The sequence below is a fragment of the Oncorhynchus clarkii genome, chromosome 29, assembly GCF_045791955.1.
Source record: "Oncorhynchus clarkii lewisi isolate Uvic-CL-2024 chromosome 29, UVic_Ocla_1.0, whole genome shotgun sequence".
NCBI classification, from domain to species: domain Eukaryota; kingdom Metazoa; phylum Chordata; class Actinopteri; order Salmoniformes; family Salmonidae; genus Oncorhynchus; species Oncorhynchus clarkii.
Window position 1 is genome coordinate 8,681,961 of NC_092175.1, and position 24,463 is coordinate 8,706,423.

A 24,463-nucleotide genomic window follows, 5' to 3' on the forward strand; every position below is an offset into this window, starting at 1 on the left:
GAGTTACCAGCCTCAGAAATTGCAGCCCAAATAAATGCTTCACAGAGTTCAAGTAACAGACACATCTCAACATAAACTGTTGAGAGGAGACTGCGTGAATCAGGCCTTCATGATCGAATTGCTGCAAATAAACTACTAAAGGACACCAATAAGAAGAAGAGACTTGCTTGGGCCAAGAAACACAAGCAATGGACATTAGATCGGGGAACAATCTGTCCTTTGGTCAGATGAGTCCAAATTTGAGATTTTTGGTTCCAACCACCATGTCTTTGTGAGATGCAGAGTAGGTGAACGAATGATCTCTGCATGTATGGTTCCTGCCGTGAAGCATGGAGTAGGTGTGATGGTGTGGGGGTGCTTTGCTGGTGACATTGTCAGTGATTTATTTATAATTCAAGGTACACTTAACCAGCATGGCTACCACAGCATTCTGCAGTGATACATCATCCCATCTGGTTAGCGCTTAGTGGGACTATCATTTGCTTTTTAACAGGAAAATGACCCAACACACCTCCAGGCTGTGTAAGGGCTATTTGACCAAGAAGGAGAGTGATAGAGTGCTGCATCAGATGACCTGGCCTCCACAGTCACCTGACCTCAACCCAATTGAGATGGTTTGGGATGACTTAGACAGCAGAGTGAAGGAAAAGCAGCCAACAAGTGCTCAGCATATGTGAGAACTCCTTCACCACTGTTGGAAAAGCATTCCAGGTGAAACTGGTTGAGAGAATGCCAAACGTGTGCAAAGCTGTCATCAAGGCAAAGTTTGGCTACTTTGAATAATCTAAAATATAACATATATTTTGATTTGTTTAACACTTTTTTGGTTACTACATGATTCCATATGTGTTATTTCACAGTTTTGATGTCTTCAGTATTATTCAACAATATTGAAAATGTCAGAGAGACAGGCAGCAAGGTTTTTTCAAATCTCTGTTGAAAACCAAATGCTTGTCTAAAAGAAAGGGGAAATAATGTCTAGATGCTTTTTTACATTGGAGATACATTTTTCGAATCGCCTGGCTCTGGCTGGGCTGATGAGACAGAATGCACCGTGAAATTGAACAGCAAATAGGCATTTCAATGCTTTAGCCAGTTGTAACTTGTGAATTATAAACCAGGTAGTTTGGGTCCTGGATGCTGATTGTCTGGAAGCTGTGGAATATCAGACAATATAGTATGAGTACGACACAAAATTACTTGTTTACTGTCCTCACGCTGGTAACCAGTTTATAATAGCAATAAGGCCCCTCAGGTGTTTGTGGTATATGGCCAATATACCACGGCTAAGGGCTGTATCCAGGTACTTTGCGTTGCGTTGCGCTTAAGAACAGCCCTTAGCTATGGTATATTGGCCATATACCACACCCCCTCGGGCCTTATTGCCTAAATAGACACCGACTAGAATGCGGTTTTAACCTAACCACATCCAGGATTAGACCCGCCTGTTGTATAAATACACACACACACTATGGTTTGCATATATTGTATAACAACAAATTAAATCAGTTTTCTCCTAATCTAAATAATGTCTATTATCATAAATAGTTGACCATTTCTGTTTCTGGTCTTCTGACCTCACATCATTGTTATTTTTTCTTTCTTCCTCAGGATCAATTCCAGGAAGACAGTTAACCTGTTGTGTTCCTTTTTCTGTTACTGCCATGCACACACTCTCGCTCTCTCGCTCTCTCTGTCTCGCTCTCTGTCTCTCTCTCTCTCTCTCTCCTCATTGAACTCTTTTGTCTCTCCGCATCCGAATTCTGCCTACTCATTGGCTGATGCGGAGATGCGCTTGTCACTGGTTGGCTCAAAGTTTATCCGCTTTGTTTTGACATATGTGTGCAACTGTCACACTGGACGTTAGCGTGCGAATAACGGTCCCATAAATGACAAAGGCTGCACCCCCTTCTGGCACAGAGTGGATTCAGACCTGCCAGAGAGCCTATATACCTTACCTTATACCTCCTAGCCTCTCTTTGATCATCTATTACAAGCCTAACATTTCTAGAGCGAATAGGAGAAAGAGATTCTTCTGATACTCGAGTGGATATTAAATGACATTTGTGTTCACTCTCCTCTCTCTGTTTTAAAGAAGAAAAAGGCTCACCATGCTCTCTGCGTGTCTGGAGGTCCTTGGGATGGGGTTGTGCCTACTGGGCTCGCTCCTGGTCATGGTCGCGTGCGGGCTGCCCATGTGGAAGGTGACGGCGTTCATCGATATGAATATCGTGGTTGCGCAGACCATCTGGGACGGGCTCTGGATGTCATGCGTGGTGCAGAGCACGGGTCAGATGCAGTGCAAAATGCACGACTCAATGCTTGCGCTCAGCCAGGACCTGCAGACGGCACGCGCCCTCACGGTGATATCGGCGGTGCTGGGGGTGGCGGGGCTGGTGGTGACCATCGCTGGAGCACAGTGCACCAACTGCATCAAGACCGAATCGGTGAAAGCCAAAGTGGTGAACGCAGGCGGGGTGGTCTACATCATCAGCGGTCTATTGGTGCTGGTTCCTCTCTGTTGGATGGCCAATAACATCATAGTAGACTTCTACAACCCAGATGTGTCCTCGTCCAAGAAGAGGGAGATAGGAGCGGCCATCTACATTGGCTGGGCGGCCACAGCCCTGCTCCTTCTGGGGGGAACCCTGCTGTGCTGCTCCTGTCCCCAGGGAGCCAAGAGCGCCTACCCCATCAAATATGCCCCCACCAAGACCATCTCGGCCAATGGAGACTTCGACAAGAAACATTATGTGTAGGTGAGGAGAGGAGAGTTTTACTCACATCAAAACTTGGCACAGGACCTGGACCTGGACGGACAAGTTGTCTACTTAGCCTACTGTTTGATGCCCATTGCGTATGTTATCTTTATTGTGTTTCTCTAGAACGGAAGCTTCGATAAGGGACATTATGTGTAGGCGAGATGATATCAGGATCCTTTTTTCCCCTCCTTTGCTTTGATTTGCATGGCGACTTCACCAAAATGTATTTTTTCTGTGTTGTAGGCTACAACTTTGTTTAGGGGTCTGGCCATGGGTTCATGGGTCTGATGAACAGAAAAGGAAAAATTATATTTTTTGCCAAAGGAATGGAACCCTATGCACACCGAGATCATAGCTCAAGACTGACCAAGAAGTTGAAACACTTGTTGTGTAGTCTATCTATTGCGTAACATTTTTAAGACTTAAATCTTGTATTTGCATATGATTATATTACATCAGGAATTATATAGGCTTTCTGTAAAAATGTTCATGTTGTTATCGGTTGACACTAGTCTATTGTCTCGCCAGAGTCTGCTGTCACGGTCTGTGCGCTCTGTGAATAAAGCTCATTGTTCTCCACTGGCTTTACTGTGTCTGCTTGGAAGTTTTAAATAACCACATAATGTACATCTTTGCAGAGACTGGTAATAGTTAACATGTTTAGGTTCCCACAATGGACTCCTCCTTTGTAACACAGTGAATGCTACTCAGACAAATGTTCACTCATACCATGATCAAAGGAGCTTATTTGCGTTTGAATGCTGTTGTATTTTACTGCATGGCTGAGTGTGTATCTATCTTTTGTCCTAGCCCTCTTTAAAGTACTGGGCAATTGTTGTTCTTTAATAAAAAAGGAAATCCCAATTCACAATCTCCCTTGTGTTTCTGTGTAGTAGTATTATTGTGCATTAGGCTACTTTTATTATAATAATTTGACTGAATATCTGACTGAATACAGTTTCAGTTGAACTACTGAAGTTTCTCTACATTGACCTTTTACCACACACCACACCACACCACACCACACACACACACACACACACACACATACCAAAGCCTTACACAAACATAGAGGGAATGTGTGTAATCCTAACCACAGCCAATTCAGCACACACCAGCTATCACCTTCTGGTTCACAGTGACATAAACAAGCACTGATGGATGAATGTGACTCGAAGTGACTGAATGTAAAAACACAAGCAAATGACAGAACGGTTCACAAAAAACGCTTTGGCCCAAAAATGTGTCATATTTATTTGGAGAGCAGCGTTTGTGAGTCTAACAGAAAGGGAGAACTACAGTAGGCCTACAGGACTGTTCTCTGAACACAGTACAGCAAATCTCAAATGACACTCTGCGGGTTTTCGCTCCTCCCTTGTAATTGATTAGGAACTCCCCTCTCCTGGTTGTCTAGGTGTTAATTGGACACAAATTGAAAGCAAACAATATAAACCATTAGACATTCTACCCTCTGGGAATTGAGATTGACACCCCCTGGTATAGTGGATAGGGGGTATTAGCTAGGAAGGGAGGGGCAGAGGGTGGATTTGGGATTGGGTGTGTGCCTCTACTGAAGCTGCCTGTGTCGGAAGGTCAGAGGTTAGGGTGGTGTCTTATCTGGTGTCGTTTCCAGTCGCTATCTTGGGAGAACCACTTCCCGCACTCAGAGATGGAGCCGGAGACGAAGGCTGACATTTTACGTGTCCCTAACTGATTGTGTTTTTTGTTTGTTTCTTTATATTGTTTGTAACTTTTTTTTAAACTTATTTTGTACCTAGTGTTGCTGCTACTGTCTCTTATAACCAAAAATATCTTCAGGACATCATAACTGCGATTACTCACCATGAACTGGCAGAATCCTTTTTTTCCTTTAAAGAGTCAGACGAGCCCGACGTGAATGATATACTGCTTCCCCGGGAACAGGCCCAGATCCCCATCATTTGCGTGAAGACAAGGCAGAGAAAAAGGGTCCGGAGGTCAGGGTGCCTTCTGAGAATTCGTAGGCAATCAAATAAACCACCACCGCCTTCCATTCTGCTAGCAAACGTGCTGTCTTTGGAAAATAAAATTTATGAACTACGCCAGAAGATTAAACTACCAATGGGACATTCCAAACTGCAATATCTTATACTTCACGGAGTCGTGGCTGAACGATGACATTATCAACATACAGCTGGCTGTTAATACGCTGTAATGGCAGGATAGAACAGCGGCGTCTGGTAACACAAGGGGCGGCGGACTATGTATTTTTGTAAGTAACAGCTGGTGCACGATATCTCAGGAAGTCTCAAGGTTTTGCTCGCCTGATGTAGAGTATCTCATGATAAGCTGTAGACCACACTGTCTACCTAGAGAGTTTTCATCTGTATTTTTCGTAGCTGTCTACATACCACCACAGACCGATGCTGGCACTAAGAGCGGACCCAATGAGCTGTATTCCGCCATAAGCAAACAGGAAAACGCTCACCCAAAGGCGGCACTCCTAGTGGCCGGGGACTTTAATGCAGGGAAACTTAAATTTGTCTTACCAAATTTCTATCAGCATGTTAAATGTGCAACCAGAGGGGAAAAAACTCTGGAACACCTTTACTCGACACACAGAGACGCATACAAAGCTCTCCCTCGCCCTCCATTTGCAAATCTGACCATAATTCTATCCTCCTGATTCCTGCTTACAAGCAAAATTAAAGCAGGAAGCACCAGTGACTCAATCAATATAAACGTGGTCAGATGAAGCAGATGCTAAGCTACAGGACTGTTTTGCGAGCACAGATTCCTCCGATGGCATGGAGGAGTACATCACATCAGTCATTGGCTTCATCAATAAGTGTATTGATGATGTTGTCCACACTGTGACAGTACGTACATACCCCAACCAGAAGCCATGGATTACAGGCAATATCCACACCGAGCTAAAGGCTAGAGCTGACGCTTTCAAGGAGCGGGACTCTAACCCGGAAGCTTATAAGAAATCCCGCTATTCCCTCTGACGAACCATAAAACAGGCAAAGCGCCAGTACAGGACTAAGATCGAATTGTACTACACTGGCTCTGACCCTCGACGGATGTGGCAGGGCTAGCAAACAATTACAGTCTACAAAAGGAAGCACAGCCGAGAGCTGCCCAGTGACACAAGCCTACCAGATGCACTAAACAACTTTTGTGCTCACTTGGAGGCAAATAACACTGAAACATGAATGAGACCACCAGCTGTTCCGGATGACTGTGTGATCACGCTCTCAGCAGCCGATGTGATTAAGATCATTAACTCTATTCACAAGGCCGTAGGGCCAGACGGATTACCAGGATGTATACTCCGAGCATGCGCTGACCAACTGGCAAGTGTCTTCACTGACATTTTCAACCTCTCCCTGTCAGAGTCTGTAATACCAACATGTTTTAAGCAGACCACCATAGTCCCTGTGCCCAAGAAGACTAAGGTAACCTGCCTAAATGACTACCGACCCGTAGCACTCACGTGTGTAGCCATGAAGTGCTTTGAAAGGCTGGTCATGGCTCAGATCAACACCATTATCCCAGAAACCTCAGACCCACTCCAAATTTGCAATCTGCCCCAACAGATCCACAGATGATGCAATCTCTGTTGCACTCCACACTGCCCTTTCCCACCTGTGCAAAAGGAACACCTATGTGAGAATTATATTCAGTGACTACAGCGCAGCGTTCAACACCATTAGCACACTCAAAGCTCATCACTAAGCTAAGGACCCTGGAACTAAACACCTCCCTCTGCAACTGGATCATGAACATCCTGATGGACCGCCCCCAGGTGGTAAGGGTAGGTAACAACACATCTGCCACGCTGATCCTCAACACAGGGCCCCCTCAGGGGTGCGTGCTCAGTCCCCTCCTGTACTTCTTGTTCACTCATGACTGCACGGCCAGGCACGACTCCAACACCACCATTTGCAGATCACCGACAAAGATGAGACAGCGTATAGGGAGGAGGTCAGAGACCTGGTCGTGTGGTGCCAGGACAACAACCTCTCCCTCAACGTGATCAAGACAAAGGAGCTGATTGTGGACTACAGGAAAATGAGGACCGAGCAGGCCCCCATTCTCATCAACAGGGCTATAGTGGAGCAGGTTGAGAGCTTCAAGTTCCTTGGTGTCCACATCACCAACAAACTGACATGGTCCAAGCACACCAAGATAGTCGTGAAGAGGGCACGACAAGACCTATTCCCCCTCAGGAGACTGAAAAGATTTGTCATGGGTCCTCAGATCCTCAAAAGGTTATACAGTTGCAACATCGAGAGCATCACTGCCTGGCATGGCAACTGCTCGGCCTCTGACCACAAGGCAGTACAGAGGGTAGTGCGTATGGCCCAGTACATCACTGGGGCCAAGCTTCCTGCCATCCAGGACCTCTATACCAGCAGTATCAGAGAAAGGCCCTAAAGGCCCTAAAAATTGTCAGACTCCAGCACCCTAGTCATAGACTGTTCTCTCTGCTACCACACGGCAAGCAGTACCCGAGCACCAAGTCTAGGTCCAAGAGACTTCTCAACAGCTTCTACCCCCAAGCCATAAGACTCCTGAACATCTAATCTAATGTCTACCCAGACTATTTGCATTGCACCCCCCTTTTACACTGCTGCTGGTCTCTGTTGTTATCATCTATGCATAGTCACTTTAATAACTCTACCTACATGTACATATTACCTCAATTACCTTGACTAACTGGTGCCCCCACACATTGAACCTGTATATAGTCTCGCTATTGTTATTTTACTGCTGCTATTTAATTACTTGTTACTTTTATTTCTTCTTCTTATAATTTTTTTAACTGCATTGTTGGTTAGGGTCTCGTAAGTAAGCATTTCACTGTAAGGTGTTGTATTCGGCGCTGTCACGTCCTGACCTTAGTTCCTTTTTTATGTCTCTGTTTTAGTTTGGTCAGGGCTTGAGTTGGGGTGGGCATTCTATGTTTTGTATTCTATGTTTTGTATTTCTGTGTTTGGCCTGGTATGGTTCCCAATCAGATGCAGCTGTCGATCGTTGTCTCTGATTGAGAACCATACTTAGGCAGCCTGTTTTCCCACTATGTGTTGTGGGTAGTTGTTTTCTGTGTTTCACCATACAGAACTGTTTCGGTTTTCATTTATTTCTCTTGTTCTTTTGTATTTCAGTGTTCAGTCATATTTCATTCAAATGGACACTTACTACGCTGCGCATTGGTCCGATCTTTCATACTCGTCATCAGATGAGGACGAGTACCGTTACAGGCGCATGTAACTAATACAATTTGATTTGATTTGAGTAAATTGAGTGTTTCTCTCCAGTGTGAATACTCATGTGCATTATCAGAGCATTTAATCAGAAACAGCATTTCCCACAGCAGGGGCACTCATGAGGTCTCTCTCCTGTGTGAACCATCTGGTGTCTCATCACGCTGGGCTAAACTCTTCCCACACTCTGAGCAACTGTATGGTTTTCTCCTGTGTAAGATCACTGGTGTGCCTTAATAACTTTTGATGTTCAAAACTGTGCACTCTCCTCAAACAATAGCATGGTATTCTTACACTGTAATAGCTACTGTAAATTGGACAGTGCAGTTAAATGACCAAGAATTTACCAAGAATTCCTGGGAAATGTTCTTGTTACTTACAACCTCATGCTAATCGCATTAGCCTATGTTAGCTCAAATAGTATTTTGTCGGATAACTACTTTCCACAGTCAGTTACCTGTAGACGTGTGTAAAAGCCATTTTTGTGAAGAAAATGTATTATTACTATGGAAAATATGTTGTTTGGACACACATCATTCAAGGGTTTTTCTTTATTTTTACTATTTTCTACATTGTAGAATAAGACATCAAAACTATGAAATAACACGTGACCCAATTCCGGAAACTAGGCGTATGTTGCAAGTCATGTCTTTACAGGAGAGCCGTTTGGACGTAAAACAATTTTTGGGGGTAGAAATGCCTTCTCGAACATGTGAACTTTCATGTGCCTTAATAACAAACTTGTATGCCATCTGTATATATGAAACAAATTGTTAAATTGCCAGCCTTGTTGGTTAGCCACAGAAAACGGCAGCAACCTTCCAACTAGCCATGATTGGCTGAGATAATGATTGGGCTGGGCAGCGATGAGTTCGGATTGGTCTGCCAGCTTCTGTTTATTTGAGCTCGTCAGTCTGTGTTGATAATCCTGTTGAACGCGGCTTTTGTAAAATGTATTGTGTATTGGAGCTGCATAAGTGTTGCTCTCCACTTTCTGGAGGATCAAGTTTTGAAATCAGTGGAATTAGAGTATGATAACTAACTAACATTCATCCCCCTCCTCTCCCCTGTAACTATTCCCCAGGCCGTTGCTGTAAATGAGAACATGTTCTCAGTCAATTTACCTGGTCAAATAAAGAGTAAATAAATCAAATAAAAAGAGATGGAGAAAACACTTGTCTCCCGATTACATCTTCAAACTAAGTGCAACTGTGGTATGGCATTCCTGACAGGGAGACCCATCCATCATGCATGATGATGTATACAGCTAAGATAGTCTAGCGTTAGCTAGCTACATTTTCAGATGCAGCTAGTTTCTAATTTGGAGTGTACTGTTAGTTAGCTGACGTCATTAGTCATATCCCGGAGCTGTTTGCTTTTCTAGTTAGAGCCTAATGTTTACTAGCTAACATTGAACCTGGTTGGTTAGCTCTGTGGCATTGTTGGCACTGTTCATTGTTGTTAAACCGGTTTGGGATAGGGGGCGGTATTTTCACGTCCGGATGAAAAGCGTGCCCAAAGAAAACTCCCTGCTACTCAGGCCCAGAAGCTAGGATATGCATATAATTTGTAGATTTGGATAGAAAACACTCTAAAATTATGTCTGTGAGTATAACAGAACTTATTTAGGACAATTCTGTTTTTGAGGTCACTCTCTCTATGGGGATCTAGATTTCTAAGGCACTTGCTTGCAGTTCCTTTTGCTTCCACTGGATGTCATCAGTCTTTAGAAATTGGTTGATGTTTTTCCTTTGAGAAATGAAGAAGTAGGGCAGTTCAGAACGAGGTTCGAGTGAAGTGTACTGTTGTGGTTGGGGCGCGTGACCTGAAAGCTCGCAGCACTTTGTTTTTATCCTCTATTGAACACAGTTTATCCCGTCTTATATTTGATTGATTATTTATGTAAAAAAAATACCTAAAGATGTATTAGGAAAGTTGTTTGAAATGTTTGGATCAAGATTACAGGTAACCTTTTAGATATTTTGTAGTCATGTTGCACGAGTTGGAAACAGTTTTTTTTTTAATCAAACGCGCCAAATAAATGGACTTTTTGGAGATATAACGACGCAATTAATCGAACAAAAGGACCATTTGTGATGTTTATGGGACACATTGGAGTGCCAACAGAACACGATCTTCAAAGGTAAGGCATGAATTATATCGTTATTGCTGAGTTTTGTGTCGGCCCTGGCGAGGTGAAATATGATTGTCTGTGTTTGTTTGATGAGGTGCTGTTACGTTCCCCAGTTTATGTGTTGTAGTTTGTGTTTGTGCATATGTTTATTTCAGGAAATGGCTTCCTGAAATCCCTCAAGCAGCTGATTGGTCGACTCCAGGGCTAATTGGAGAGCTGACCCCGCCCCCTCGTCAAGACACAGCTGTCTCCAGTTACACATTCCTTCTAAAGCTATATAAAAGCCAGTGTTCTGTTCAGGAGAGAGAGATTTTGGAGGTAGGGATTACTGAGAGAGATTTTTGCTGGGAGGTCATTACAGAAAGATTTTGACAGAGGTTGATTTTGCTGGGAGTTCATTGCTGAGAGTTGGTATGTTTTGTGAGTTTGTTGCTCAGGTAGAGCTTAGTTGATGTCCTTTGTTTGCTTAGTTTGTTTGTGAAATTGTTTAATATTCTGTTTAATTTGTTCCCAGGGGGGAAGGGGAAGGCACCTTGGGAGTGTTTAGGCAAGAGGCCCGCGGGCATACATATACCCGTAGTATATTCACTGTCTAGGCACACTAGGTAAGACCTGGGCGGACCACCCCCTGTATTTTGGTTAGGGCACCAGGTGGTGCTAAATTAGGTAAGTAGTGGGTAGGCAGGTAAGATAGGAGAGGGGGGGGCTTTGAGATTTACTTTCTTTGCTTTGGTTCCGTCCAGCTCCTTTTCCACATATTACCTCGTAAAGGAATAAAGTCCTTGTAAACGGTACCACATTCTGTCTGTTGTCATCCTTACTCGCACCTACAGTCCATACCTCTTTCACTTCACAGAGAGTTTAGTTGTAGCAGGGTGTTGCGTTCCCTCTTCATAGAGGTGTGCGTAACAGGTGCTGTCCTCAGATAATAGCATGGTTTGCTTTCGCCGTAAAGCCTTTTTGAAATCTGACACAGTGGCTAGATTAACAATAAGTTAAGCTTTAATTTGGTGTGTTGGACTTGTGAATGTATGAAAGTTATGTTGTCGAAACGTTCCGCTAGCAGAACCCCTAGCCGCAAAAGGTTTTAAGTAGCTAACTGGCTGACTCGTAGTGAGCACCTGGCTCATTAGCTAACGTTACATGACGTGTGTACAACACCCGTTGAATATGACCGGTGTCAGTAAAAGTCTGCAGAAAAGCATAATTTAATTGTTCCAGCAGTGCTGGTTAGGCTGTTTTCATGTTATGCATAAACAAATCATCGGCCAGAGCGTCAAGTGTGCGCTCCGAGAGCGAAACGAGATAGGTGGGAAAGCATAAGAGGGTGTGAACGATGCTGAATGGGTGTAGACAAAGAAGAGCTCTTCACTGGATACCAAAACATTCAAAGGTGATTTTCTCAGAAGTGAGTTTACAAGTTGATCAACTTTCAAAGCAGAATTACTTTCCCATTGTTTCCTCAAATGCAGTGTATGATATACTACTTTGTAGCTCTGAGTCTCTACTTTTATCCAATGTAAAAAATAAATAAATAATTCAAAATGTTCTACATAAGACCGAATCAGATGGTGAGTCAAATATGGAATCAACTTGTCACACCCTGATCTGTTTCACTTGTCATTGTGCTTGCCTCCACCCCCCTCCAGGTGTCGCCAATCTTCCCCATTATCCCCTGTGTATTTATACCTGTGTTTTCTGTCTGTCTGTGCCAGTTCATCTTGTTTGCCAAGTCAACCAGCGGTTTTCTCTTAGCTACTGTTTTTCCCGGTCTCTGTTTTTCTTGTCCTCCTGGTTCATACCCTTGCCTGTCCTGACTCTGAGCCCACCTGCCTGACCATTCTGCCTGCCCCTGACCTCGAGCCTGCCTGACACCCTGTACCATTTTGGACTCTGATCTGGTTATGAACTCTTGCCTGTCCCTGACCTGCCTTTTGCCTACCCCTTGGACTATAATAAATATCAGAGCTCAAACCCGTGTCTGCTTCTGGGTCTCGTCTTGTGTTGTGTTGTTATACAACTACAGAATACTGTGGTAGCCATGCTAGTCAAGTCTGCCTTGAATTCTAAATAAATCACAGCAAAGCACCCCCACACCATCACACCTACTCCTCCTTGGTTCACAGTGGGAACCACACATGGGGGGATCATCTGTTCACCTACTCTGCGTCCTACAAAGACACGGCGGTTGGACCCAAAAATCTCTGAGGCTGGTAACTCTAAGGAACTTATCCCCTGCAGCTGAGGTAACTTCTTGACATTTTCCGGATTGACTCACCTTCATGCCTTAAAGTAACGATGGACTGTCATTTCTCTTTGCTTAATTGAGCTGTTCTTGCCATAAATAGGGCTTTCTGTATACCACACCTACATTGTCACCACAACTGATTGGCTCAAATGCATTAAGAAGGAAATAAATTCCACAAATTAACATTTAATAAGGCACACCTTATAATTGAAATGCTTTTCAGGGGACTACCTCATGAAGTTGGTTAAAATAATGCCAAGAGTGTTCAAAGCTGTCATCAAGGCAAAGGGTGGCTACTTTGAACAATCTCAAATATAAATGTGTATCGCTTTTTGGTTACTACATGACTCAATATGTGTTATTTCATACTTGTGATGTCTTCACTTTTGTGCTACAGTGTAGAAAATAGTCAAAATAAAGACAAACCCTGGAATGAGTAGGTGTCTCCAAACTTTTGACTGGTAATGTATATTGAAAGCCTTTTATGGTTTGGTATTGTGACACCTGTGTGGTTTACCTTTAGAGTGGCATAAATGTGTATGGGTAGACGCACGGAATCCAATTCCGACCAAAATCTACAAAATTTAAAATAGAATGCATATGATTCAAAAACTTAAAAATAAGCTGCCAGCTGACAGCAAAGTTAAATTAAAATGGACTGGTTTTTCCTCTATTCATTTGTGTATTTCAATCACCGAAATGCGTAGCCAGAGGTATAGCCCCCTCTCCCCACCGTAGCCTCTCCCCTGCCTAAGGGAGAGGTGCAGGGTGCAGACAGCTGTCTGAGGAGAGAAGTATCTAACAAAGAAATTGCCAGATATACAGCAAAGGAGCTGAGAAGTAAACACTTGGCAACCATAATAACAGACAGGGCCAGGGAGATTCCAGCTGAACTTTACGTGGATGGAGGAGTACTTCTCTGCTAAGTCTGTCAGCATTGAAGTCTGGGAACACATACGTCATCAGAGTGCGCAGCTGAACACTGTATGCTGGAAACACTCAATTTGTTATTTTTTACTAAAACATAACCAATCTTTGTTAACTATAAATACCGGACTTGTTTTTGCATGGATTCCGTGCCGCAGTTAGCGGCTAGGGCCGCTATTTAACGGCTAGGGCCGCTATTCCTTGTCCCGGAATCCCGCTTAACTGACAGGTTGAAGCCTGCTTAACCCAGCTAAACTGCTAGCCATCAAGCTAACGAAGTTAGTCACAGATGAGTTTTGCAATGGAGCCCACTTTGTCTGGAGAGTGAATGAAAGGTTTCAGCGCTGTAGGAGCTGTATCTACTGCGCTTTGTTTCGGGACAAACTGGATCATTTAGAGTTCCAAAGCTATGATTGTTTGCTCGCTGAGGATTATTGTCTTGAGGTGGCTTCCTTGATCACACAGGTCAACAGCCAATGTAAAAAACCTGGGGAAAACGCAGAGTGGAATGTTGACCTTTCCTACGCCGGTGGCTGGACAGCGTTTGCGCTTGTTGGATGCATCTCTGCCTTGTCGTTTGTCGTTATCCGACTGGCCGGTGTTTCCCGGAGTTTGTTCACCAGGGGAGCCATCTCCTACCTCTCCTCCCCCATCTGATAGCGGAGTCGAAGGAGCACAGCAAGATAAGCGTGGTTGCACGTCCCGAGCAGTGGATGTCACAGTGGCCTTCCGCGAAGGAGTCTACACTCCCAACAAGAGGCCCGGAGTGGATACAAACAACAAATATTTTTTCCGCCCTGGAACCTGATCTTCCTGCACCTTTGTTGCTGGGTGTACCTGTGTCTGCGGCCGCTTTGCCTACTCCTACTCCTTCCACTACGATTTCGAAGTCGAGGTCGGCAACCTTCCGCCCCTGGATTGAGCGGGGCTCCTTCATTTGTCGGAGGCCTGCACCAGGCACTGGGAGCTAACGACTCAAGTTATCCTGCCGCTCACCCATTCTTAAAGGGTTCTCTGAATCCTGTGAAGAGTGGGAGGATTTCCTCATCCTTCTCTCCAGCTGTGAATTTAGTCAGCTCCATGATAAGAAATGTGACTATTCCAGGTGCAAAAACAATGCCCCATCCCAGAGCTCGAGTAAATTACATTAATAAGATGCTAACAAATGTACTACATCTGAAGCTTCAAACTGTAACCAGTGCCTGCAACCTGGTTCAGGTTATTAGTCAACCCACTAGGGTAGTTACAAACAGCACAGGAATGAACTCCTCAACATGTATTGATCACATCTTTACCTAATGCTGCAGAAATTTGCTTGAAAACAGTATCCAGATCAATCGAATGTAGTGATCACAATACAGTAGCCATATCTAGGAAAACCAAAGTTCCAAAAGGCTGAGCCGAATATAGTGTATAAGAGGTCCTGCAAGAAGTTTTGTAGGGATTTCTATGTTGTTGATGTAAAGAATATTTTTTAGTCCGTGGTGTGTGATGAGGAGCAAACATATGCTGCTCTTGACACATTTATGATATTGCTTATCCCAGTTACTAATAATAATGCACCCATTAACAAAATGACTGTAAAAACTGTTAAATCCCAGTGGACTGATGAGGAATTGAATAATTGTCCGGTTGAGGGGGATGAGGCAAAAGGAATGGCAAATAAGTCTGGCTGCACAAGCGATTGGCAAACGTACTGCAAATTGAGGAATCATGTGACTAAACTGAATAAAAAGAAGAATCTACACTATGAAACAAAGATAAATGACAAACATTCATAGATTCATTATTTCTGTGTAGAACATGTAAAATAACACTTTTTCATTGAGTGCCACCCCCAGACATTTATATTACATGTGGTGTTCAGGTCCACTGGACCCGAGGGTAATAAAAGTGTGGAAAGTGTGAGGGTAAGTGAAAACCACAGGTGCAGCAGCAGTTGGTCCCATCTGTAGAGTGAACACAAGAGTTCCTAAATCCTCCGACAATGTCTTCAGCCGCGCCTCATGGCGACCAATCACTGTTCCATGGTGAGTGAGAGCCGACCGTAAATGGTGGAGCTTGGAGTGTCCCTCGGACGAAATCTCTGCTGGGTGATATTAGTGCTAGTACGAACTCGGACCCAGGTGCAGAGAATCACAGCAGGCAGAGGTAAGGGTAAATCCATAATATTTACCTAAGGTCTCCATAGCAAAACAACAATGCAAGGGCACACGAGAACACTGACCAAAACATGAGACCTGAGCAACTGGCCCAGTCCACAGAGGAACCTAAATAGTCATCCAGCAGGTGATCCCAATAAGCTTAATCAGGGTCACCTGGATACTAGAAGTAACCCACGGGTGCTCTCCAGTGGCAACCTCAGGAAGTACACTGAAGGGAGAAAACCCTGACCTGTGACACAATGATGGGATAACTGAATTGCTATTGCCCAAAATGAAGACGACCCAAATTTAATTAACAACTGTATAGCAAATCTGACTTAAAAAAACATGCTTTTTATTGTAAACTTTTCTTTAATTAACTTTGTTCCTTAATGTAAATTCCTAGAATATCTACATGTACATACTACCTCAATCAGCCTGACTAACCGGTGTCTATATGTAGCCTCGCTACTTTTATAGCCTCGCTACTGTTATTTTTCACTCTCTTTTTACTGTTGTTTTTATTTCTTTACTTACCTATTGTTCACCTAATACATTTTTTGCACTATTTGTTAGAGCCTGAAAGTAAGCATTTCACTGTAAGGTCTACATCTGTTGTATTCGGCGCACGTGACAAATAAACTTTGGTTTGATTTGATCATAGTCCTTCACTTTTAAGCTCAAACTCCTATGCCAATGACATTGACATGGTGATTCAACACAATGTTACTGGGAGATAAGGAGTTTACCTCATATCTCAATACTGTCACGTTCTGACCTTAGTTCCTTTTTTATGTGTTTGTGTTAGGTCAGGGCGTGAGTTGGGGTGGGTAGTCTATGTTATTAGTATGGTTCTCAATCAGAGGCAGGTGTCGTTCGTTATCTCTGATTGAGAATCATACTTAGGTAGCCTGTTTTCCCCATTTTGGTTGTGGGTGTTTGTTTTCTGTGTCTGTGTTTCACTTTGTTGTTTTATAAGCATAGGCATATTTGGCAAAGGCATATTTGGTGGCTGTCTAAAAAAAAGTTTGGTCTTGGTGTGGTATTTATTTCCTGGATTGAGCAATTGTATAAAACCCCCAAAACAGCTATGAGAACAAATAGACAAATCTCTGATTCATTTAAGTTATCCTGAGGGGCAAGACAGGGATGCCCTCTGTCCAGTTATTTATTTGCTTTAGCCACAGAACCCCTAACATCATAAATTAGAACTCGTCGCTCAATCCAGGGAATAGAGCTTGATGGAGAACAACGTGATATTGTTGTATGCAGATTACATTTGACTGTATTTATCTGAACCATTTCTTTTACATTTGTTGGACAAATGGTGCTATATTTGGATTCAAAGAGGATTGTGAGAACTGAAATAATACCCATTATTAAGTAGATTTCAGTGGAAATATGGAATGAAAATGATGCACTTTCAGATCCAAAAGAAAAGAAAACACACACACAGAAATGGAATCAGGGCCTCAGAGGGAAATGTCTGTTGGTTGTCTCTGCTGGGAGACTGGAGCTGACTGAACAAACAATACGCATTAAACACACATACTGAGACACATACCATACACACTGTAATCCACAATATCTGTTATCATCATCAGGATCAGCAGCATCATTAGGCCACCAGGGTCAGGCAGACTGGCCATGGCCTAATTTGGACATGGGCCAGTCACAGAGTCAATGGAGCACACACACATAGCCATTGTACACACACATGCACACAGAAATGAATACACACTCCCAAACCGGAATATACAGAAAAGAACACACACAAGATTGACGTCTGCTCTAGTGACCTAGTCACAGGGATGAGGAAGACATTATTGTGCCTGGTCTCCTGAATGAGCCCTGATACAGTCTGTCAGAGCCAACAGGCTTATCAGGCCTTGGAGAAGCAGACAATTACTGAGCTACAAAACAAATTAAGGTGAGGTAAGTGAAACAATAACATATTAAGATCATTGCAAGTAAACCTGTTACTTTCTTTTCAGAATCTTGGTGATTTGTCTGTAAGACCTATTAGGCTATTGTCTCCATTGCTGTATGATTGTAGGGCTACTGCAACCAGTCTAAAATAAACTATAGCCAAGTTCCTTTAAAACATGTGACATTTTTTGCAGAAACGAAACTCTTTAGTAAGTGGGAAGCGAAACCCATAGCCACATGTTGATTGGGGCCGCTCTCACTCAGGATCTTACCTCTCTTAAACGCCTCACACTGCCAAAGCGTCTGACTCGAGAAGATGGATATGATTTCCGTGCTGTTCAACGCTCTCGCACTGCTGTCGGTGTTGGGACGAACTGGCGCAAGAACATCATCGCCCAATACAACCCCTTCAGGTACCGTTTTTCAAATACACAAATACAGACACAGGTTGTATTGTAGCGATCCTCTATATGAGGCACGTTACAATTCCCACCAAGTGGGTCAATGCTATTGGCAGTTCGTTACACTGCATTTTGTCTGGGTTCTTTGAAGTGTACAGCAACAAATCACTTTTTACAGATAATATTTGATTGATTGATTGATTGCTGATGGAGGGATTCATTAGTGATTGATTCTCTGCCTCCAGGCCCAGGCCCCTCCACCTCAGACCTGCGTGGTCAGATGTTTACAGTGTCATATTCGTATAGCATAGGTTTCACCATGTACACAGACGCAATCTTTCCCTCTCCTTCCACCTCTACTTACTCCTCCCCTTCCTCCTCCTCTGCCTACTCTCCCTACCCCTCTCCTTCCTCCTCCTCTCCCTCCCCCACCACCTCTCCTTCCTCCACCCCTTCCTCCTCCTCTGCCTACTCCTCTCCCTACCCTTCTCCTTCCACTTCTCTTTCCTCCTCCTCTGTCTATTCCTCTTCCTACCCATCTCCTCCTTCCACCTCTCCTTCCTCCTCCTCTGCCTATTCCTCTCCCTACCCCTCTCCTTCCACCTCTCCTTACTCTTCCTCTCCCTCCCCAAGCACCTCCCCCTCTCCCTCCCCCACCACCTACCCCTCTCCTTCTCCCTCCTCCTCTCCCTCGCCCTCCACCACCCCCTACCCCTCTCGTTCTCCTTCTCCCTCCTCTCCCTACTCTTCTCCTTCCACCTCTCCTTCTCCTTCCACCTCTCATTCTCCCTCCACCTCTCGTTCTCCCTCCTCTCCCTACTCTTCTCCTTCCACCTTTCCTTCTCCCTCCTCTTCTCCCTCCTCCACCCCTTACCCCTCTCATTCTCCTTCCACCTCTTCTTCTCCCTCCTCTCCATACACCTCATATCCCTACACCACCCCCTCTCCCTCTCTCTCTGCTCTGACTGTGTGTCTGCGTTACATGGCCGAGGAGGGAAAAGACTTGACTCTCTTCAGCCTCACTCAGGGGAACTACTGGAACCTGTTACTGGAAAGGAACAGTGGGATGGACTACCTCTCCATCCATTCCTCCTCTCAGTCCTTCCGCTCCTATAGGCTGCTGTGGTCCATCACAGAGCCACGCCCATGGACCAGCCTGTGCGTTACCTGGGAGAAAAACACAGGTGTAGCCCAGGTGTGGAGGGGCAGGACTGTCAGTATCAGGAAGAGAGTGTTTGGCCAGGTAAGAGGAAATAAAGTGGTGAAGATGAGGGAGAGGGGAGGGGGAGACAGGTTGAGGGGGTGGGGGAATAGGTGAGAGAGAGGGTGATATACAGTGAGCTCCAAAAGCATTGGGACAGTGACACATGTTGTTGTTGTTTTGGCTCTGTACTCCAGCACTTGGGATTTGATACGATACAAAACGGCAAATGCATTACAAGCTTGATGTAGTCATTGGGTACTATGAATAGGGGACCAAATACTGACATTTTTAGTACGTATTCAACCGCTTAGTTAAGGCAAGCCAAGTTCAGGAGTAAAAATGTGCTTAACAAGTCACATAATATGTATCATGGACTCACTCTGTGTGTAATAATAGTGTTGGAAAGGGAATGGAGTTAAGCGCAGGCAAAATCCTTGAGGAAAACTTGGTTCAGTCTGCTTTCCATCAGACACTGGGAGATGAATTCACCTTTCAGCAGCACAATAACCTAAAACATCTACAATCAATCAATCAAATGTATTTATTAAGCCCTTCTTAAATCAGCTGATGCCACAAAGTGCTGTACAGAAACCCAGCCTAAAACCCCAAACAGCAAACAATGCAGGTGTAAAAAAACGGTGGCTAGGAAAAACTCCCTAGAAAGGCCAAAACCTAGGAAGAAATCTAGAGAGGAACAAGGCTATGAGGGGTGGCCAGTCCTCTTCTGGCTGTGCCGGGTGGAAATTATAACAGAACATGGCCACGATGTTCAAATGTTCATAGATGACCAGCAGGGTAAAATAATAATCACAGTGGTTGTAGAGGTGCAACAGCACCTCAGGAGTAAATGTCAGTTGGCTTTTCATAGCCGATCATTGAAAGTATCTCTATCGCTCCTGCTGTCTCTAGAGAGTTGAAAACAGCAGGTCTGGGACAGGTAGCACGTCCGGAGAACAGGTCAGGGTTCCATAGCCGCAGGCAGAACAGTTGAACCTGGAGCAGCAGCACGACTAGGTGGACCGTGGACAGCAAGGAGACATCATGTTCCTCGGCATACACATCACAGACAAACTGAATTGGTCCACTCACACAGACAGCATCGTGAAGAAGGCGCAGCAGCGCCTCTTCAACCTCAGGAGGCTGAAGAAATTCGGCTTGTCACCAAAAGCACTCACAAACTTCTACAGATGCACAATCGAGAGCATCCTGGCGGGCTGTATCACCGCCTGGTATGGCAACTGCACCGCCCTCAACCGTAAGGCTCTCCAGAGGGTAGTGAGGTCTGCACAACGCATCACCGGGGGCAAACTACCTGCCCTCCAGGACACCTACACCACCCAATGTCACAGGAAGGCCATAAAGATCATCAAGGACATCAACCACCCGAGCCACTGCCTGTTCACCCCGCTATCATCCAGAAGGCGAGGTCAGTCCAGGTGCATCAAAGCTGGGACCGAGAGACTGAAAAACAGCTTCTATCTCAAGGCCATCAGACTGTTAAACAGCCACCACTAACACTGAGTGGCTGCTGCCAACACACTGACACTGACTCAACTCCAGCCACTTTAATAATGGGAATTGATGGGAAATGATGTAAATATATCACTAGCCACTTTAAACAATGCTACCTTATATAATGTTACTTACCCTACATTATTCATCTCATATGCATACGTATATACTGTACTCTATATCATCGACTGTATCCTTATGTAATACATGTATCACTAGCCACTTTAAACTATGCCACTTTGTTTACATACTCATCTCATTTGTACATACTGTACTCGATACCATCTACTGTATCTTGCCTATGCTGCTCTGTACCATCACTCATTCATATATCCTTATGTACATATTCTTTATCCCCTTACACTGTGTACAAGACAGTAGTTTTGGAATTGTTAGTTAGATTACTTGTTATTACTGCATTGTCGGAACTAGAAGCACAAGCATTTCGCTACACTCGCATTAACATCTGCTAACCATGTGTATGTGACAAATAAAATTTGATTTGATTTGATTTGATTTGCCAGGTAGTCCTGAGGCATGGTCCTAGGGCTCAGGCCCATGGCCAGATGACCACTGCTCAAGCAGCCGTTTCAGTTTCTCTCCCGTATATTGCGCAGCGACAGTTGGTTTCCTGAGGAACTATATACACTGAAACAAACGTTTGTAGACAAACTTGTACAAGCAGGCTCTTTGTGTAGCATTCTCTGAAGGTCTACCCTGGAGTTACTTACCAAGAAGACAGTGTATTTTTCTGAGTGGCCGAATTACAGTTTTTACTTAAATCTACTTCCAAATCTATGGCAAGACCTGAAAATGGTTGTCGAGCAATGATCAACAACCAATTTGACAGAGATTGAAGCATTTTGAAAAGTATAATGGGCAAATGTTGCACAATCCAGGTGTGGAAAGCACTTCTAGACTTACCAAAGAGACTCGCAGCTGTAATCACTGCCAAAGGTGCTTCTACAAAGTATTAATTCAGGGGTATGAATACTTATGCAAATGAGATATTTATGTATTTATTTTTCTATACATTTGGAAACATTTGTAATAACTTGTTTTCTTTTCACTTTGTCATTATGGGGTATTGTGTGTAGGTGGGTGAGACAAATATCTATTTAATCCATGTTTAATTCAGGCTCTAACACAACAGAATGTGGAATAAGTCAAGGGGTATAAAGGCACTGTATTATCATGTTTTCTAATTAAATGTGTGTGTGTGTGTGTGTGTGTGTGTGTGTGTGTGTGTGTGTGTGTGTGTGTGTGTGTGTGTGTGTGTGTGTGTGTAGGTGACCAATGGGCCTCCTGTCTTGAAAGTGTATAAGTTTGAGGGGCAGGTAACTGACGTGGAAGTGTGGGACAGCGTCCTCTCCCCAAGCTGGATAATGTCCTACATGTCTGGGTGGCAGTCCTACTGGTCCTACGCCCCTGGTAATGTGCTGACCTGGTCCAAGGCCATCTACTCTACCAATGGTGAGGTTCTCCTAGAGAGAAACACCTACAACTCTGACCATCAGCCTATCAGAGGCCAGCGCCAGCACCCAAGACCAATGAGAAAGAAGAAAATGAGGAAATGTGAATGGAAGAAGAGAGCGAGGGCAGAGCAGATAGCGAGAACACGGCCGTAGGGGAGAGTAGTGATTGCCACTAACCCTTACTAAGATGTACAGTATGTTCCATCTTCATGTATGACCCAGCAATGCTCCTTACTTGTGAATCACACTGGATGAATGTCTGCTCAAATTATGATTCTGTGATTTCCCATGTTTGCCCTGATGGTCCCCAGGGTCAAATGAAGTGCTACTCTGGCTGATGTTCAGGTCGTTTGCCCCTTGCGTCTTCCATGTCTGTCAGCTAAGTATCTCCGCTAGCCAAGTGTGGACGTGAGCTCACCTAGCTAGCTATGATAGTGCTAACCGTTAGAGCTGTGGCACCACCTCCTCCCTGACGGAAAACACATCACACTTTATGCTTAGCACATAAACTGCCAGGGAAATCTGACCCAGCAGGCAAAATGAAAACCAATGAAATCAGCAGTTCTCAGGCAGGCTAGAAGCACAATATTGTTACTGTTGCATCACATTGGATGACCACAAGTAACTTAAGTTACATACTGCAGCTTTAAATGATTGTTAAAGGATTTAGTGTTTTGTTAAATCATTTTAATGATTGCTAGATGATTTAAAAGATTGTTAAAATGAAGCACGTGGCAAATTAAAAGTCATTGGTGAGAAACGTGTGTGTTATATTTATTGCAATAGGCTTAACCTCTGTGAAACTGATATAATAGAAATTCATATGATTTATATCTTTAAGGTAATGGTAAGATCATGACTAAATGATTTATATGTTTAAGGTAATGTTAAGATAATGACTAAAAGTATTCCACCCTGTCACTGTATAATGTATGACATTTATTAGAATCCTAAAACTATAATCTGATAATGTGTGTAGTTTTAGTCAGAATTAGAACAAGGACCTTTTGTTCCTTTTTAGTATGAAAGCAGGGTACAAGTGTGAAACAAATGATAAGAGGAGCTATCGACAGACAAGTTGTATTACCGTGTTCCTTACAGGACATTCTGTCTCCGCCCGTGGAGGGGAGAAACTGTTAGGCTGGCAGAAAATTATGAAACACGTTACAGAATAAAGAAACAATGTATCTATGTAGTGGAAAAACACAGACTGTGTTTGTGTTTGTGTGCATTATAAACACTGTGTTTACATTTTTGATTTTAGAGCGCTCTCGTGAATAAACATTGACTCTTGTCTGTTTCATTCAACCAGAATCTTACAAACTCTGGGTTGCAGACTGAGTAGTTTAATTGAAGTTCAGTTTAAGAACATTGAGAACAAAATTCTAGTAACAAAAACTTGCCTTTTGGTAAGGTTAATACTAAAATGTTACCATGTCAAAACAGCTTTATCACTATTTAACATAACAATACTGTATGTTACGGAGCACTCAGCTGTCCTGACTTTAGGAGTAAGCTTGTTCCACCATTGGGATGCCAGAACAGAGAACAGCTTAGACTGGGCTGAGCAGGAGATGGGAGGGCCAAGAGAACACAGGTGGCAGAACGGAGTGCTTGGGTTGGGACCTGAGGTTTGAGCATAGCCTTTAGATAAAGAGTGTCAGTTCCCCTTGTAGTGACCGTTTCCTGTGTGAGAATAAGGTCATACCATAATGAATGAGCATGACCCAGCAGGAGCGAGAAAGACAGGGTGTTGTCCAGGGACATGCCAAGGTTCTTTGCACTCTGGGAGGGGGACACCGTGGAGTTGTCAAGTGTGATGGAGTGGTCTTGGAGTGGGCAGGCCTTCCACGGGAAGAAGAGCAGCTCCGTTTTATTGAGGTTGAGCTTGAGGTGGTGGGCCGACATCCAAGCTGAGATGTCTGCCAGAGGAGAGAGAGGCAGCTTTGGCAGAGCGGAGAGCCTATTTGACACAGAGGAGAGCGGTCTCAGTTGAATGAGCTTTCTTGAAGCCTGACTGGTTAAGTATATTGTTCTGAAAGAGATAGCGAGAGAGTTGGTCAGAGACAGCATGCTCAAGTGTTTTGGAAAGAAAAGAAAGAAGGGACACCGGTCTGTAGTTTTTAATGTCAGAGGGGTCGAGTGATGGTTTCTCGAGGAGGGGAGTGACTCTGGCCATGTTGAAGTTAGAGGGGACACAGCCAGTGGTCAGGGATGAGTTGATAAGGGAAGAGAGGAATGAGAGAAGGAAGGAGTAGATAGGAGGTTGTTGGTCTGCCAGATATCACTAGTCACATTATTTTATCTGGAAAGACAGGGGAGAAAGGAGTCAAGGCGTAGGGTAGTTTTGTATTAATGGGTTGGGTGGGCTCAGTAGGATGAGTGAATGAGGAGCAGCTGTTGTCAACCATTTTTTCAAAGTGGTTGACAAAGTCGTCCACAGAGAGGGAGGAGGGAAGGGGAGGAGGTGGAGGA

General features: G+C 44.0%; 2 protein-coding genes across 2 annotated transcripts; both read left to right on the forward strand.

Moving 5' to 3' along the window:
- Window positions 1-1,918: 1,918 nt before the first annotated feature.
- On the forward strand, window positions 1,919-3,626 carry LOC139388409 (claudin-4-like). Its single transcript, XM_071135053.1, has one exon. The coding sequence runs from the start codon at window positions 2,112-2,114 to the stop codon at window positions 2,757-2,759; it is 648 nt and encodes a 215-aa protein (XP_070991154.1). The 5' UTR covers window positions 1,919-2,111; the 3' UTR covers window positions 2,760-3,626.
- Window positions 3,627-17,297: 13,671 nt separating this feature from the next.
- Window positions 17,298-22,748, forward strand: LOC139388104 (uncharacterized). The gene is made up of 4 exons (XM_071134674.1): window positions 17,298-17,397; window positions 17,591-17,809; window positions 18,043-19,040; window positions 21,803-22,748. Exons 2-4 carry the CDS (start codon window positions 17,713-17,715, stop codon window positions 22,139-22,141), a joined length of 1,434 nt encoding a protein of 477 aa, XP_070990775.1. The 5' UTR covers window positions 17,298-17,397; window positions 17,591-17,712; the 3' UTR covers window positions 22,142-22,748.
- The last annotated feature ends 1,715 nt before the right edge of the window (window positions 22,749-24,463 follow it).